At 38.4% G+C, this 16071-nt stretch overlaps 2 protein-coding genes across 20 annotated transcripts in view; one reads left to right on the forward strand and one right to left on the reverse strand.

The window, feature by feature from the left end:
- The window catches only part of PDSS1 (decaprenyl diphosphate synthase subunit 1), a 51518-nt gene extending 43498 nt beyond the window's left edge, over positions 1-8020 (forward strand). For all 3 annotated transcript variants that reach the window (XM_050804547.1, XM_050804548.1, XM_050804549.1), the window contains 2 exons: positions 3582-3662; positions 7559-8020. In XM_050804547.1, coding sequence (XP_050660504.1) covers positions 3582-3662; positions 7559-7699 — 222 coding nt within the window. In that variant the 3' untranslated portion in view covers positions 7700-8020. The remainder of the gene's footprint in view (positions 1-3581; positions 3663-7558) is intronic.
- A 277-nt stretch (positions 8021-8297) lies between these two features.
- The window catches only part of ABI1 (abl interactor 1), a 118082-nt gene continuing 110308 nt past the window's right edge, over positions 8298-16071 (reverse strand). For all 17 annotated transcript variants that reach the window (XM_050804546.1, XM_050804544.1, XM_050804542.1 and 14 more), the window contains 2 exons: positions 12827-13012; positions 8298-9977 (listed from right to left, as the gene is read on the reverse strand). In XM_050804546.1, coding sequence (XP_050660503.1) covers positions 9802-9977; positions 12827-13012 — 362 coding nt within the window. In that variant the 3' untranslated portion in view covers positions 8298-9801. The remainder of the gene's footprint in view (positions 9978-12826; positions 13013-16071) is intronic.

Below are 16071 nucleotides of genomic sequence, written 5' to 3' on the forward strand. Positions count from 1 at the left end.
CCTCCCATGTATGTATGTATATGTGTACATATTCTCTTTAAGAACAAAAACCTCAAGTTAATTGGACTTTGAAAGCTTCAGAAACAAAATGGAAGTGCTTTACTTTATCTGATGAAACTTCATCACTCTTCAAATATCTTTTTTAACAAAAACAAATCTTTCCTTTCTTCTGCTTCTCTTCCTTATTTGCTAAGTCACTAGACCCAAATGTCAGCTGTAGCCACGTTTCCAAATGCCATCACCAGCCCCTGCACCAGCTGCACAGGCCTTATGCTGTCGTGGTGACTAGTTGGTGCCTTAGAGTGACCCACGTTTTGCTTGGGAAAACTCATCTACTGATCACCTTGGCGGTTTAGTGTATGGATGGGTTTCACAGCACTACAACCTGATTTACCCACAGGTGGTTTTCCTACTCTTAAAAACACCACCTGAGCAAACAGAACTTTTATTTGTCACTAAATCTGCAGGCAACTGTTCTTCCTGCTGTGTTTCTCTTTTCTTTTCCACATACACATGGAGGGGACTGGGGAGTGCCCGGGGAAGAGTTCGATGTTTTGCATATTATAATTGCACACATGACATGTTTGGAAGGAAGGATGTAGTCACTCAATGCAAATAATTTTTTCAAATTTTGCTTTCTCAGTGCTTTTCATAGTAAAAGCATCAGTGAAAACACCCAGTCAGCACATCTTACTACACTTGCTGGTACTGTAGAAAAAGCTTATACATCATAAACACAGTAATGTCACCAGATGCCTACAAGAGGATCACATTAGTGTTAACGATAAAACCTTCTAGATATCCAGCAAGTATGTGGTATTAAAAAACGAAAACAGGCTATGTGTAGTGGCTCACACCCATAATCCCAGCACTCTGGGAGGCCCAGGTGAGAGGATCATGTGAAGCCAGGAGTTTGACACCAGCCCAGGCAACAAGGCAAGACCCCATCTCTATAAAAAATTGAAAAATTGGCCAGGCGCAGTGGCTCACGCCTGTAATCCCAGCACTTTGGGAGGCCGAGGTGGGCGGATCACAAGGTCAGGAGATCGAGACCATCCTGCCTAACATGGTGAAACCCCGTCTCTATTAAAAATACACAAAATTAGCAGGGTGTGGTGGCATGTGCCCCGTAGTCCCAGCTACTCGGGAGGCTGAGGCAGAAGAATCGTTTGAACCTGGGAGGCGGAGGTTGCGGTGAGTCAAGATTGTGCCACTGCACTCCAGCCTGGGCGACAGAGTGAGACTCCATCTCAAAAAAAATTTTTTTTTAAATTTAAAAAAATTAGCCAGCTGCATGCCTGTAGTCCCAGCTACTTGGAAGGCTGAGACAGGAGGATTACTTGAACCTATAGGAGTTTGAGGCTGCAGTGAGCTATGATTGCACCACTGCACTCCAGCCTGGGCAACAGAACAAGTCTCAAAACAAAACTAAAACCTACTTGATTTGGCTTTTTTACCACAGAAGTTGATTTGGGCTTCCCTGATTTCTTTCTAGTAGCTTGTTTTCTTCTTAAAACACCAGTAACTAAAGGAAATTACTGGTTTTCATAAGAACTAACCAGTTGCTGGCTCTATAAATTCTGTAAACACATTAGCAGTCTCTACATGTTTAGAGCTTTGTTCTGACACATATTTTGGTCTGAAAGAAACATTCTTTCTTCGTCTGTGATCACTCGGCTGAGGCTTTTCTATGTATGCCCTATTTTTTCTTCTAGGATTACTAATACCATGGTCATGGTTACAGGACAACAACTTTTTTCATCTTCAGGTTCACTGCCAGGGAAAAACTGGCAACTGCTATAAGCACTGACGTGGCCAAAACCAAACACATCTTACCTCTTCCGTGGAGCCGTAGACTGTTAGAGCTCAAGGGCTTCCGGTCATGAAGAGGAGAAGCCTAAGACCCCAGGGACTAAGGAAGTCACTCAGCTGTGGCAGTTGGTAGCCAAACCAAGACTAGAGCTTGGATCTAGGAAGTGAAGTGATTTGGTGTCCTGGCTTTTGTATTCTGTTAATGGTGACAGTTATAAATAGTTGCTAAGTATTGTAGAATATCGATTTTACCTTCAATTGGATTTTTACCTTTTTTTTTCCCCCTCTTCTTGCTATCAGATTAATTCAAGTCTTTTTTATAAACTACTCTAGTAACCTGTTTGTTCCGTCTACCTCTGACTCTCTTAGTTCCATGGTTCTCAACCTTGGCTGCACATTAAAAATATCAGAGTAGATGGGAAGGGGTTGAAAATCCTGGTGCCCAGACTAAGCACCAAGCCAATATAATCAAAATCTCTGGGAACAGGATCTAGGCAACTGTACCTCCCCAGGCAAGACGCAGTGGTTCACACCTGTAATCCCAGCACTTTGGGAGGCTGAGGTGGACAGATCACCTGAGGTCAGGAGTTCAAGACCAGCCTGGCCAATATGGCAAAACCCTGTCTCTACTAAAAATACAAAATTAGCCAGGTGTGGTGGCGCACATCTGTAGTCCCTGCTACTCAAGAGGCTGAGGCAGAGAATCGCTTGAACCAGGAAGGTGGAGTTTGCAGTGAGCTGAGATCGTGCCATTGCACTCCAGCCTGGGCGACACAGCGAAACTCCATCTCAGAAGAAAAAAAAAAACACAAAAACCTCCCCAGCTGATCCCAGTATGCAGTCAGTGTCATGCACCACTGCTCAGATCCACTGTACACACTGCTTAAGGCAGAGCTCTGTACGTAATGCTCTCTGCTCAGAAACCTCAATAGCTTTCAGTTGGTAATCAATTTAGTACTTAGAGTAGAATGCCTAATTCCCATCCTCATCCTAGGCCAGTGACTCGCAAAATGTTGGCAGAGACCAGAGATACTGGTGTCACCTGGGAATCTGTTAGAAATGCATGCCAAGGCTCCACCCCTACTCAATCAGAAACTGGGGGAGAGGCCCCACAAGCAGTACAGGCGATCCTGATACAATTTCAAGTTTACCAACCATGTTGTTTTTTATTTTTTTATTTGAGATGGAGTTTCACTCTTGTTGCCCAAGCTGGAGTGCAGTGGCGCAATCTCGGCTCACTGCAACCTCCGCCTCCAGGGTTCAACCAATTCTCTTGCCTCAGCCTCCTGAGTAGCTGGGATTACAGGCGTGCACCACCACGCCCAGCTAATTTTTTTATATTTTTAGTAGAAACAGAGTTTCACCATGTTAGCCAGGCTGGTCTCAAACTCCTGACCTCAGGTGATCCGCCCACCTCGGCCTCCCAAAGTGCTGGGATTACAGGCGTGAGCCACCACACCCAGCCAGAACCATGTTGTTGTTGAGATGTACTTTATTCCTCCTGCCTCTCTTACTCAATGTTGGACTAGGATAAAACATCAGAATAAACAAGGACTAGTGTCTCTCCTCCTGTACACCACCACAGTGCCTAGGCATAGACAGTGGATGCCTCTTAGCTCAGCTTTTGTTGCCACAGTTTATTGCTCCCCCACATCATTTAGACATTTAATTACATTTTTGTTGTTTCTTATTTCCTATTGTTACAAACTAGTGTTAGAACACTTGTTTCCCCCAAGAGAAATAAACAGATTTTCTCTCTTTTTTCTTAGTTCCCAGAAATGAATGCTATGATCATGCGAAGGTTCAGTTTGCCGGGAGATGTAGACAGAGCTCGACAGTATGTGTTACAGGTAAGACTATTTTTAAAAGAAAGGCAGCAGCAGGAACAACGTGGCAAAGTCCTTTAATCCAAAAATGTAAACATTAAATTACAGATACAAGACTGTTTGGTCAACTCTTGATGTGACAAAAACTGAGAAGGGAAAACTCATTTTTCAGATTTTTTGTTTTCATTTCTCTTCTAGACTACTTAGGAAATATTTTGTTTTAACTGGTCTTGGGTAAGGCACAGATATTAATGTCTGGTAAAAGGTACCTAAGTGATTCTGGTGAACTGTTAGTGTTGAAGCAGAGTGGTGTGGAACCAGCCTTCCCTGTGTCCATCAGCAGAATCACTAGGCCCCCAGTCACCCAGCCTCAGCCCCAGCCTCATCCGTGTCCCCATCCGTGACCCCACGTGGGCTGCAGCTGCACTACTGCAATGGGCTACTCCTAATTGGGCTTTCCTAGTCTGTCCTACCTGTTATAAAAGTGTGACTAAAGACATGATCATTGAAAACAATTAAACCAACATAGGCAAACTATACATTTATACAAACATTTTTCTTTTAAAGGGAGAACCATTTAACCCTGTTTAGGGGCTAGTGGCTTGTTTTAAATATATTGCCACATATCTTCAGAAGCTTTCTGTGGAAGCCACATCTCTTTGCATGACTTGAGTTTTGGTGACTGACTCTCTTGAGAATGAGCCATTTCCAAGCTCACCATCATTTGCAGCCAACAGATCTCCTGGATGAGTCGGAGTGAGCAAAAACATTGTTACAAAGCAAGTGTGCCGTGAGATCCGTACTTAGTGTGGTACCTGAAAGACTTCCAAATAATTACCGTTCTGATTCTTAAAACATTTAAAAAGCAACCCCCAACCCCTAAAAGGTTATTTTTCTCTTTTAACTGACTATGCTGTTAAGCCTCATCATTCACTATGGGTTACTGGCTTTTTTGGAGAATGGTTTAAAAGTACTATTAAAAACTATGGGAGGGAGCTGGAGCTGATAAAAGTCAATATCCCTGGGAGAGGTTCTGGCTTCAGAAATAATGGTATTATTGAAGGCTGGAGTGGGAGGTGGAACTGAAAAGAGGGAAATTAATAGTAGCACCTATGGAAAATAGCAAAGTTCCAGCAATCCTAGCCAGAAACGCATTTAGGGAAAACAAAAATCCACGGGAATGTTCTCTGAACAAATTCTCCAAAATTCTAGCTCCCTGTTCACCCACATAGCTTCTAGTCCTATTCCCTCATTAAATGTGAATAGACAACTCAGGGTTACAAATGAGTTGACTAAAGCTTGCTGAACAAAAGAGTGGGACTAAAATAACGGGGGGGGGGAAACTCAGGAAAAACATAAATAGGAGGATCCAAAAATATACCACATTCACAAAACAAGACAGGATCAGACTTTTTAAATGAGTAAGAGCAAGTTCTAAGAAACTGGAAATAGGGCCGGGCGCGGTGGCTCAAGCCTGTAATCCCAGCACTTTGGGAGGCTGAGACGGGTGGATCACGAGGTCAGGAGATCAAGACCATCCTGGCTAACACGGTGAAACCCCGTCTCTACTAAAAAATACAAAAAAAACTAGCTGGGCGAGGTGGCGGGCGCCTGTAGTCCCAGCTACTCGGGAGGCTGAGGCAGGAGAATGGCCTGAACCCGGGAGGCGGAGCTTGCAGTGAGCTGAGATCCGGCCACTGCACTCCAGCAAGGGGGACAGAGTGAGACTCCGTCTCAAAAAAAAAAAAAAAAAAAAAAAGAAACTGGAAATGACTGCAGAGCAAACTCCAAAGAACGTCTGCAATGTGAAATTGAGGAAATCCTCCCAAGTGTAAAACAGAAAGGGGGAAATAGTGAAAATAAGAAGAGCTACAAGGACCGGTGCCATCATGTAACAAGTATTTCGGGAAGAAAATTAAAAAGTGGTCACTTACGCAAGAAAAAGGTGTCAAAACTGGCTCAATGAATAGCAAAAATACTGGGTGCTAGAAGGCAGTGGAGGAAGGTCTTGCAAATAATGATTAAACATTTTAAACCTAAGATCCATTAAATCTGAAGGCAAAAGAAAGTCACCACACATCGGGACTAAAACACTGACTTCCCATAAACACTTCTTTATTTTATTTTTCTGAGACGGAGTCTCGTTCTGTCGCCAGGCTGGAGTGCAGTGGTGCATCTCGGCTCACTGCAAGCTCCGCCTCCCGGGTTCAAGTGATTCTTCTGCCTCAGCCTCCTGAGTAGCTGGGAACACAGGCGCCCGCCACCATGCGCGGCTGATTTTTGTATTTTTAGTAGAGACGGGGGTTTCACCATGTTGGCCATTGTGGTCTCGATCTCATGACCTCGTGATCCGCCCAGCTCGGCCTCCCAAAATGCTGGGATCACAGGCGTGAGCACCACACCTGGCCTGCGTGAACACTTTCTGGGTAGGTTATTTGCAGATGTACTTCAGCAAAATGTGTGGAAAACACTGAGAGAAGGCAGGCTTCTGTACAAAAAGGAACAGCAAACTAAAATGTGTCATGTTTTGAGCAATTGGTATAGAAAATCAGATTTCTTTCAACCACAGTGTTAGGAATATTCTATTTCTAAATGTCAGAGGGGTCTGGGCGCACTGGCTCACGCCTGTAATCCCAGCACTTTGGGAGGCCGAGGCGGGTGGATCACCTGAGGTCAGGAGTTTGAGACCAGCCTGGCCAACATGGTGAAACCACGTCTCTACTAAAAATACAAACATTAGCCAGGCGTGGTGGCACACGCCTGTAATCCTAGCTACTAAGGAGGCTGAGGCACGAGAATCCCTTGAGCCTGGGAGGCGGAGGTTGTGGTGAGCCAAGATCACACCACTTCACTCCAGCCTGGGCAACAGAGCAAGATTCTGTCTGAAAATAAATAAATAAATAAATAAATAAATAAATAAATAAATAAATAAATAAATGTCAGAGGGATCATGAGCCATGGAGAAGGAAATAGAATTATAGTATATGACTTGATTCTGCAGTAAATATTTTTACATCATAGAAATGATACTTTATTAGTACTTGGCTTTTAGAAAGAACCAATATTTTAAAACATGGTTACAGAATAGAATGTAAATATCCAACATGGAGAAACCCTGTCTCTACTAAAAATACAAAAAAAAAAAAATAGCCAGGAATGGTGGCACATGCCTGTAATCTCAGCTACTAGGGAAGCTGAGGCAGGAGAATTGCTTGAACCTAGGAGGCAGAGGTTGTAGTGAGCCGAGATCGTGCCATTGCACTTCAGCCTGGGCAACAAGAGCAAAACTCTGTCTCAAAAAAAAAAAAAAATACAAAAATTAGCTGGGTGTGGTGGCATGCGCCTGTAGTCCCAGCTACTTGGGAGACTGAGGCAGGACAATTGCTTGAACCCGGGAGATAGAGGTTGCAGTGAGCTGAGATCACGCCGTGCACTCCAGTCCGGGTGACAGAGTGAGACCCTGTCTCAAAAAAAAAAAACAGAAAAAGAAAAACTAATGGATAAAGTGAGTGCCTTTGGAAGAAAGGAACCTGACTTTCTTCATAAACCCTCTGTACTTTCATTTTGTTATGTCTTTATTCTTTATAAGTTTTACTTGTGTTTTTTTTACATTTAAATGTGTAACAATACTTTGTATGTAGAACTTTTGAGAAAGTCAAGTAAAAGGGGAAAATGGATGACCACGTAATATTGATGAGCTAGTTGTTTTGCATGCTAATAGAATAAAAATTTGCTTCAATATGAGAAAAAGGCCTAAAGGAAGTTAGCACTATGAGTCGGGAAAAGAACATTAGAGATGTAGTTTGACTGTTGAAACTGTAACCCTCAGCTCATCTGATCTCAAAACTATGTGTTCATTTATTATAGCAGGAATTCAGTCAGTGACAGGCATCTGTTCTGTTTTGTTCTGTATCTCGTAGAGTGATGGTGTGCAACAAACAACCTACCTCGCCCAGCAGTACTGCCATGAAGCAATAAGAGAGATCAGTAAACTTCGACCATCCCCAGAAAGAGATGCCCTCATTCAACTTTCAGAAATTGTCCTCACAAGAGAGAAATGACAGCTCTTTCTGTTCTTTCTGGCAGCTATCTCACCAGACTGTGCCTAAAGAATTTTGTGGAATACACTTTGTTTGCTTCATGTGCAGATAACCAAAAATCATTTTAAAAGATATCAAACTTATTGATGGGCAATTTATTTTTTTTATTGCAAAAGTTTTTTCAGAAAACTTTTTAAATGTAATTAAACCATCTGAATCTGTCATTCTAGTCCTATAAATTATAATCGAGGTATCTTGATGGTTATATGTGGTATTGTTTACACTGTTAATATCCACATGTAAGGCCATTACACAAATAAATAATCGATGTTAAAATTCAAATGGTTTGTCTTGATTTACTGTGGGAGTAAAGATGAGAAAAATGTGAAGTCTGCATTGAAGTCCACATTAGTTATATTTTAACAGTATCCAAAGTTTCATATAGGAGAATGGTTTATTATAAAAGACTGTACATAAAATTTAGACAACAGGTTATATACAAATTAAGAGAACAATCCACTTCAAAAATGGAAAGTAGAAGGTAGCTAGCTGATCACTAATGATACTTTGTTTGTTTAAAATTAACAAAGGCAAAATGCGTATGAAATAGTCACATTGATTTGGTAGCAGTAATGGTCTTTAATTTTCAGAAATAACTGTTTTGCACTAGTCTTACCATTCACTATGGTGTTACAAGTCTGTAACGTCCAGTACATAACTGTAATTTGAATTCCAAACAAATCCTCAATAACACAGAAACCCACACTTGAGTGCTCTACTTTAATATCCTAAGCAATATAGAATTATACACAAGGAGAGAAAACATCCCTCAGCCCTCCCTTAAATTAAGAGGAGACACACAAAGTGCATGTGTTGCATTTTGATTATGTCAAAAGACAATACAAGTCTGTTCATTAGGTAAATCTCTGTTCACTGATTAATACATGACCCACCTTCTTTCCCAATTATTTTATTTTAAAATTCTAATGTTGCTAGTGCCAGGTAATGGATTAAATAGTGCCTATTCACAAATCAACTGTATCCACTTTTACAATATGTAAAAGGTACTTTTAACTTCCTTTCATTGAACCAGTGTACAACAGTCCAAAACTGAAGGACATGGCAATCCTTACGAATTTTACTTACAGAATGAATGCACAATTTGACACATTTTCTTAGCTTCAAAAGATTCTTTAAAAAAGGAATTCAGTAGATTGACTTGTAAATAACCATTGCAGATTTTGAATCTGCAAAAACCCGTCACGTTGCTGTTGGGACAGATTAAGATAAGGCTAAAATTTTTTTCCAAGTTAACATATTGAGAAAATAGAACCATAATTCTGCAATAAATCATTATCTTTTATTTTTTTTTAAAGCAAACCAGTGAAGGAAAGGACAAAAACCTTTGGTTCACTTATGTATTTATGAATGGAAAAAATTTATAATGCAAATTTCACTCATTAAAAAACTTAGGTACAAATTACAACATTACAGATAATTCTCTTTTTGCTTCTTTTGTTTCACATGGAGACCCTTGGAGACTCAATTCATGTTAAGACACCTAAGTATGAGTCCTCCAGGTAAATATTACACAAATGGGAAGCATCTTGGAATTTTTAAGTATATTTCAATACATAAATTTTTATGCATGCTTTAAACAAACAGTATTTTTTTAAATGAGAGAATCTAACAAAAAAAGTCTGACCAGCACCAGCATTTAAATTTTCTGATTTTAATATTAGTCTGACATAGCGTTAGTAATCATGCTGCACTGAAACATGTAATGGTACAATCTGAATAATGATTCGTTAAATATTATACCCCACTTCCCCCAGAATATTTAGGCTGGTCATAAAGTTAAAAATGTGTAAGTAAGTACATAAGCATAATCAGTTATGGACAGCTTCTTGTATAAATTGCTATTTAGCAATACACAAACTGCCACAAAGATTTATGCTTACAGGTAGACATTCAATTTACCAATAAAACAGCATGTTCTGAAAATATGGGCACATTTTAAAACATATTAAGACAGTTCTGTTAACCATAATTGTCCCACAGTATGACTGAGTAATAAGAATCTACTTTAAAAGCAAAAAAAAAAAAAAAAAAAAAAAAAAAAATTAATCAGTATAGTGCATGATTGATTCAACATAGTTCCCAGGGAACAGACCAGTCACTCGATTGCAGACTCCTTCATACCAGCCATCATCATTCTTCTTTATAACATAAATGATTGCACCCTCCATAAATGACAGCTCATCATCCTTGTCTTTTGTATAATCATATATTGCAACAACTATGGAAAAAAGAGTTGAAATATCACATGAATGCACTATATCCAACATTTACTTGAATTTTAAGACAAAGCCAATTAAATATATAGCACAGCAAAACCATTTTTATGAAGATTTCTTAATTTTTGTATCTATCAATATAAGTAGGTCAGTGCCAACCATGTACTTATATCATTGGCTTAATCTTAAGAGTCAAATGACAATCTGATTAGACTGAACAGGTCAATAGGTTCTGTCAATCACTTTAAGAAAGCTCTCTGAACTTCAGAATTTATTAGATGTTTCAATTCATTCAAATACCAAGTGCCTATCATATACAAAGCACCGCTTTTCGAAATAATTATCAGGCAAAGCTGCATAGCCATTCAGTAAACCAGGTAACAACCCAAGCTATCTAATTTGAAAATACACAGTCACTGGAAGGTAAATCACATCCTACTCATTCAAGGACCCATGCTAATTTAAGGTACTGTTCCCAGATTTTTTAAAAAGAATATTTACTTACTTCAAAGGATTTTAATTAATATTTAGAGAACGTGGCAATTCTGTGGTGTCTGTAATTCTTTTCAGTTCAAGATACAGGTTGAGTAACCCTTATCTGAAATGCCTGGGATCAGAACTGCTTTGGATTTGGGTTTTTTTTTCAGACTTTGGAATTTTACATATAGGTAATGAGATACTATCTTGGAGATGGGATCCAAGTCTAAACACAAAACTCATTTTTGTTTCACATACACCTTACACACATAGCCTGAAGGTAATTTTATTTTTCCCTTGGGAACACTGAATAAACTGTGTCATGTGCCTGCGTTCTGACTGTGACCCATCACATGAGGTCAGGTGTGGAATTTTCCACTTGCGGCATCATGTTGGAACTCATTGTGGATTTTGAAGCATTTTGAATTTGGGACTTTCAGATAGGGATGCTCAGCCTATATTCACTTCCTTTGCAAACTGCTGTGGAAAGCAATCTAAAGTGTATCATGGCCCATGGACAAATCCAAACCACTGCATTTTTTGTAAATAAAGTTTTATTGCAATATGGCCACATCTACTTACTCATGTACTATGTCCTCTTTTACGCTACAACAGTAGGACTGAGTAGTTGTGACAGAGACTGTATAGCCAGCAAAGTTTAAAATATTTACCATCTGGCTTTATACCAAACAAAGTATGCTCACCCCTAGTTCTTGGGAAGATACTTTTTAATCCTCTACTATCAAGTATATTACCCGATATGTCATTCCAAATTTGTCAACTTCTATAAATATGGTCCCATTTTCATAGTTAAATTTGCTTTACCAAGAAAGAAAATATGGGTAAAAACACAATTCAAGGCCACTCAAGTTTATCATCCTCATAAGTAACAACAGCTCTCTATTTGAAGGTATATGGGAATCTAAAGTAGAATATTTAAGACTTTCTTAACAATATGTAAATTATTTACCGTTTAAAAATATAAGGCCAGGAGTGGTGGCTCACACCGGTAATCCCACAACTGGGAGGCTGAGATGGGTGGATCACTTGAGGTCAGGAGTTCAAGACCAGGCTGGCCAACATGGCAAAACCCCGTCTCTACTAACAATATAAAAGTTAGCTGGGCGTGGTGGCGGGCACCTGTAATCCCAGCTATTTAAGAGGCTGAGGCAGGAGAATTGCTTGAACCCGGGAGGCAGAAGTTGCAGTGAGCCAAGATCGCACCACTGCACTCCACACTGGGAGACAGAACAAGACTCCACCTCAAAAAATAAAAAAATGTAAAAGGAAAACAAATTTACTTTTGCCACATATCCAAAACTTGGGCAGGAAAGAATGCTGCTGGTCTCAAGAGCTACAGCTACTTGCTTAAAGACTGTTAACCCAATAAAGTCAATAGAAGGAAATCTATCAAAGGCAACCAAAAGTGTTCAACTAAATTACAAGCATTTTTCAGAACTCTATAGAAATACAGATTTGATTTTATTTTTAATTGATTCCCATTTCTGCAAAAAGAAATACAGATTTTAAAATAGCACAGAACTAGATGAAAAAATAAAAACTAGAAACAGGATTTGTTTCTTCCCCACCTATATTTCTTAATAGATAATTACAGTGAATATTGGGTACTGTAGGTAAATTACGACTTTATAGTAGTTCATAGTTTCATGAAATATAATCCTGGTAATTTGTCTTCTCTTTTATAAAATCACCTGACGCCTTAATTGAGGCTTTTCTCATGATAGTACTAATAAATTTTTAAAGACAGATGCTCCTCCACTTCCATATGATGGGGTTATGTCCCAATAAACCCACTGTTTAGTGGAAAATATTGTAAATTGAAAGTACGTTTTCAACCTATAACTTACATTTTTTACTTATAACAGGTTTATCCAGACAAAGCTACATCATAAGTTGAGAAGCATACTGAATGCATATCATTTTTGTACCATCATAAAGTTGAAAAGATCCTAAACTGAACCATTGTAATTCAGGGACCATCTATATTTAGATATGAAAGGTCATCAACAGAGCTTGACAGAACTTTTAAAATCTTTACTAATTACATATAACTCCATTTTTGTGCCTTAGCTGTTTCATCTACAAAATGCCATCCAGCAAGTTAATCTTCAGCTGAACACATATGTAGTTTGAAAGCAAATCTAACACTGCAATTTTAATTTAAAATACAAAGAAAGAATCACCCTGTACACTGGGAATAATACAAAGCTTAGGAAGTAAGGTTTAAGTAAATCATCTTCGCTGGTAAGGCAGTTTAAAAGGCTGAGAAACATTGGACTAGATGTTCTTTATAGTCCTAAATTTCTACAATTAGGTTATATTCCTTCACATCAATTCAATGATTGTACCTTACCTTTCTCAATATAATTCTTGGGGGCCCAAGCAGGATCCCCATCTGCATATGGATCATTATACTGAACTACTGCAGCCTCCTCATCTTCATAATCCACTGGAGGTGGTGGTGGGGGAGGTGGAGAGTCATCAAACATGGGAATGTCATCTGGTGGAGGTGGTGGCGGTGGAGTTGGACTATCAGCAACTAAAAAGATTCATATGATTGATTTGAATCACAAATAAGTCTAGATGGAAAGTTATAAGTTAACAGAATTTAAGAAAGCTCTAACTTAAGTACAGCATGCACTATAATAAAACATGCAATGATTAGAAATAAAAGCTTGGTGTGTTAAAGTTTATGCTACTCAAGAATCATTTAAAAATAACAAAATGAGCTAAAAATAAGTGTATCTGTAAGTATTACAAATTAATGAATGCAGGGTGTTAGGAGACAATGTCTCTTTTTATAAGGATTATAGGAGTAGTTTCCTTATTCCAAGGTTCAGATCGGGACAAATGTTAACAACCTAAACTAAATCTATGTCACTTTTGTCATTTGGACTGCAGTAAACGATATGAGTAACATTACATTAATGGTTTGATCACTTTTCACTCTGCTCATTCATGCCCGATTTTGGCTTGAAACAGCTTTGGTTCCCTAAAAATTGAGTCTCCCATGGACAGATTTTTGTTTCTTTGCTGATTATTGTTTGTTTTGATGGAGAGAAAGTTAAAGTTGGTGGTATTAGGTCTGCTTCTGTGTATAGATTTTCTACTCTGTTATTTACATTTTACAAGTTGAAAAAATGGAAGAAGAATCCCCAACCAGTAGAAAATCTAATTGAATATTTTTAAAAATGTTTATATTCATAATCAGTTTTTTTGTAGAAAGCAAGCTAAAATTTTGCGTTATTGCTAGTAAAACATAAGCACAGGATGAGGGCAAGCCTAGATCCTAAAGATTCAATTTTCTAAGAATACATCAACAATTAAGATTTAAACATAAAGTGTTGAAGATGTAATTAAAAAAACAAACAAAAAGAAACTTATAGTAAACAAAACAATAAAAATGACTCATACCTCAAACTCTAGATGGTCGTGGTCAGTATATATGTGTGTGCTTTACATAGTCAAAGGTGTAAACAGGGAAATGGGAAAATGTCAGGCTAGAGCTCTGTTCAATGAACTAGCATAATATCAGGTAAAAATGCTCCTATTACTTAAAGAATTCAAAGCTGGAACCCAACTAGTGCTTAACTTAAATTTCTGATCCATAAAATTCTTTAAAAGTTCAAAAGACATATGAAAATGTTTTCATACAGATTGATACAGGAATTATATAATTCCTGCAGGGGAGAAGTTCATAATACAAACACACTAAATCAAATGCCAATTTCTGGGGCTATTTACGTGATCAAAGAAATCAGCCGTAATCTATTTGTCATACAGGTTTAAACGTTTACCGTCCTGGGAATAATGTGCTGAATATACAACCAAGGGCTCCAGGTTTAAAATATTTGCAGATAATGACCCTATTTTCATAACCACTTCAATGCTGTGATTTCTATTTTATCCTCTTGAGGGATGAAAGGGCTATTAGAAAACAAATCTTGTATGGTAATGCTCACTCTAATACCTATCAAACGGGTCTACAATTAAATTTTCTGCCTCATTCCTAGATCTATTTTATCGTTGTCCATAACTTCCTCTATAAAACTTTTTAATATTATTGAGGACAGGAAAATGGGTATGGACCCCTCCTAACATCAAACAGCCATAGTTCATATCCTTAGTTTGGCTTAATGTGTAAATTATATATGTGGGTACTTTGAATTTACTCTCGATTTATCACACTAGTTCAATGTTTTCACGAAATTGTCTTTATGTCCAACTGTTGTAAATCTACATGTCTTATCTTCAAATTATGGCAGAAGTCTTGGTTAATCTAATTCTCTGCATAATCATAAAGAGATGCAAACACACTGCTGACTTTTTTAGAGGCTGGTATCTTAAATTGAAACACTTATTAATAGGCTAACTGCTACATGCATTCATTATCACCCACTTTGAGTGTCATAATAAACTGGGTATTTAAGAGAAGAACACATAAAATTTGTACTTCATAAAACATTTAAAGTACTGATACATATTTTAACACCAATCTTCCTAACATACTTTCAAAGAAAACAGAAACCAAATAAAGTTAGGGAATCTGTGGCACAAGGAGAATCACTGACCCAAGTTCGTATGTTTGGTAAAAAGAACTAATACCAAGAGCCTCTTTAGCAAAGACCACACATGCCTAGAATAATGCACACTAATACTGGATTTCTATATAAAGAAAAGATTTACCAAATAGCTAGTCAGTCACCATTGGACTCACAAAACTGAAGTGCATTATGACTATTTTAAATTATTTCCTAATAACTGTTAGTGGTATGGCAGTTCAAAAGTTCGCACTGTCTGTCTTTAAACTCTGCAGCATTAATGACCAGCAGTTTACCCTTACTCATTTATTTTTAAAAATAAGATTCACTTCTATCTATCCATCCATCCATGCATTTATTTATTTTTGCACTCCTAGGCTGGAGTGCAGTAGTGCGATCATGGCTCACTGCAGCCTTGACGTCCTGGACTCAAATGATGCCCCAGCCTCAGCCTCCCTAGTAGCTGGAACTACGGGCACATGCCACCACACCTGGCTAATTTTTTATTTTTTGTACAGACAGGGTCTTGCCGTGTTGCCCAGGCTGATTATTCATATCTTTTTAAAGGTTTGCACACATTAGGGTTTTCAAACACATATTAACAGTAAGGATGGCTTACACTCAGAAATGTCAACATTACGAAACAACATTTTATAACAAGCCAATTGGATCACACATTTCCTGAAGGAAGGGGCTTTTGTCTTAAACTGCTGGTATTTTTCACAGAGCCTGGCACATAACATCGAGTACACAAATATTTGACTGGCAGAAGGGAGGGAATGGGGAGAATAACATAACAGGGTCAGCAAAAGCTGAAGAATGGAATTTGCCACAATATATCGTCTTGGAGGATAGGCTGGGCAAGTGGGTTATTCATTTGTTCAAACCATCCTGAGATTTATTTTCATGGTGATGGTCCAAATGAAGTAAATTAAAAATAGACCACATTACCATCAATATGCTATTCTAGCATATTATAATTCAGTAAAATAGTGGTATTTTTCACTTTATATAACATTCACTGTGATCATGCAGTTAGGATTATACATCTTCTGGA

The sequence above is a fragment of the Macaca thibetana genome, chromosome 9 (assembly GCF_024542745.1).
Source record: "Macaca thibetana thibetana isolate TM-01 chromosome 9, ASM2454274v1, whole genome shotgun sequence".
NCBI lineage: Eukaryota > Metazoa > Chordata > Mammalia > Primates > Cercopithecidae > Macaca > Macaca thibetana.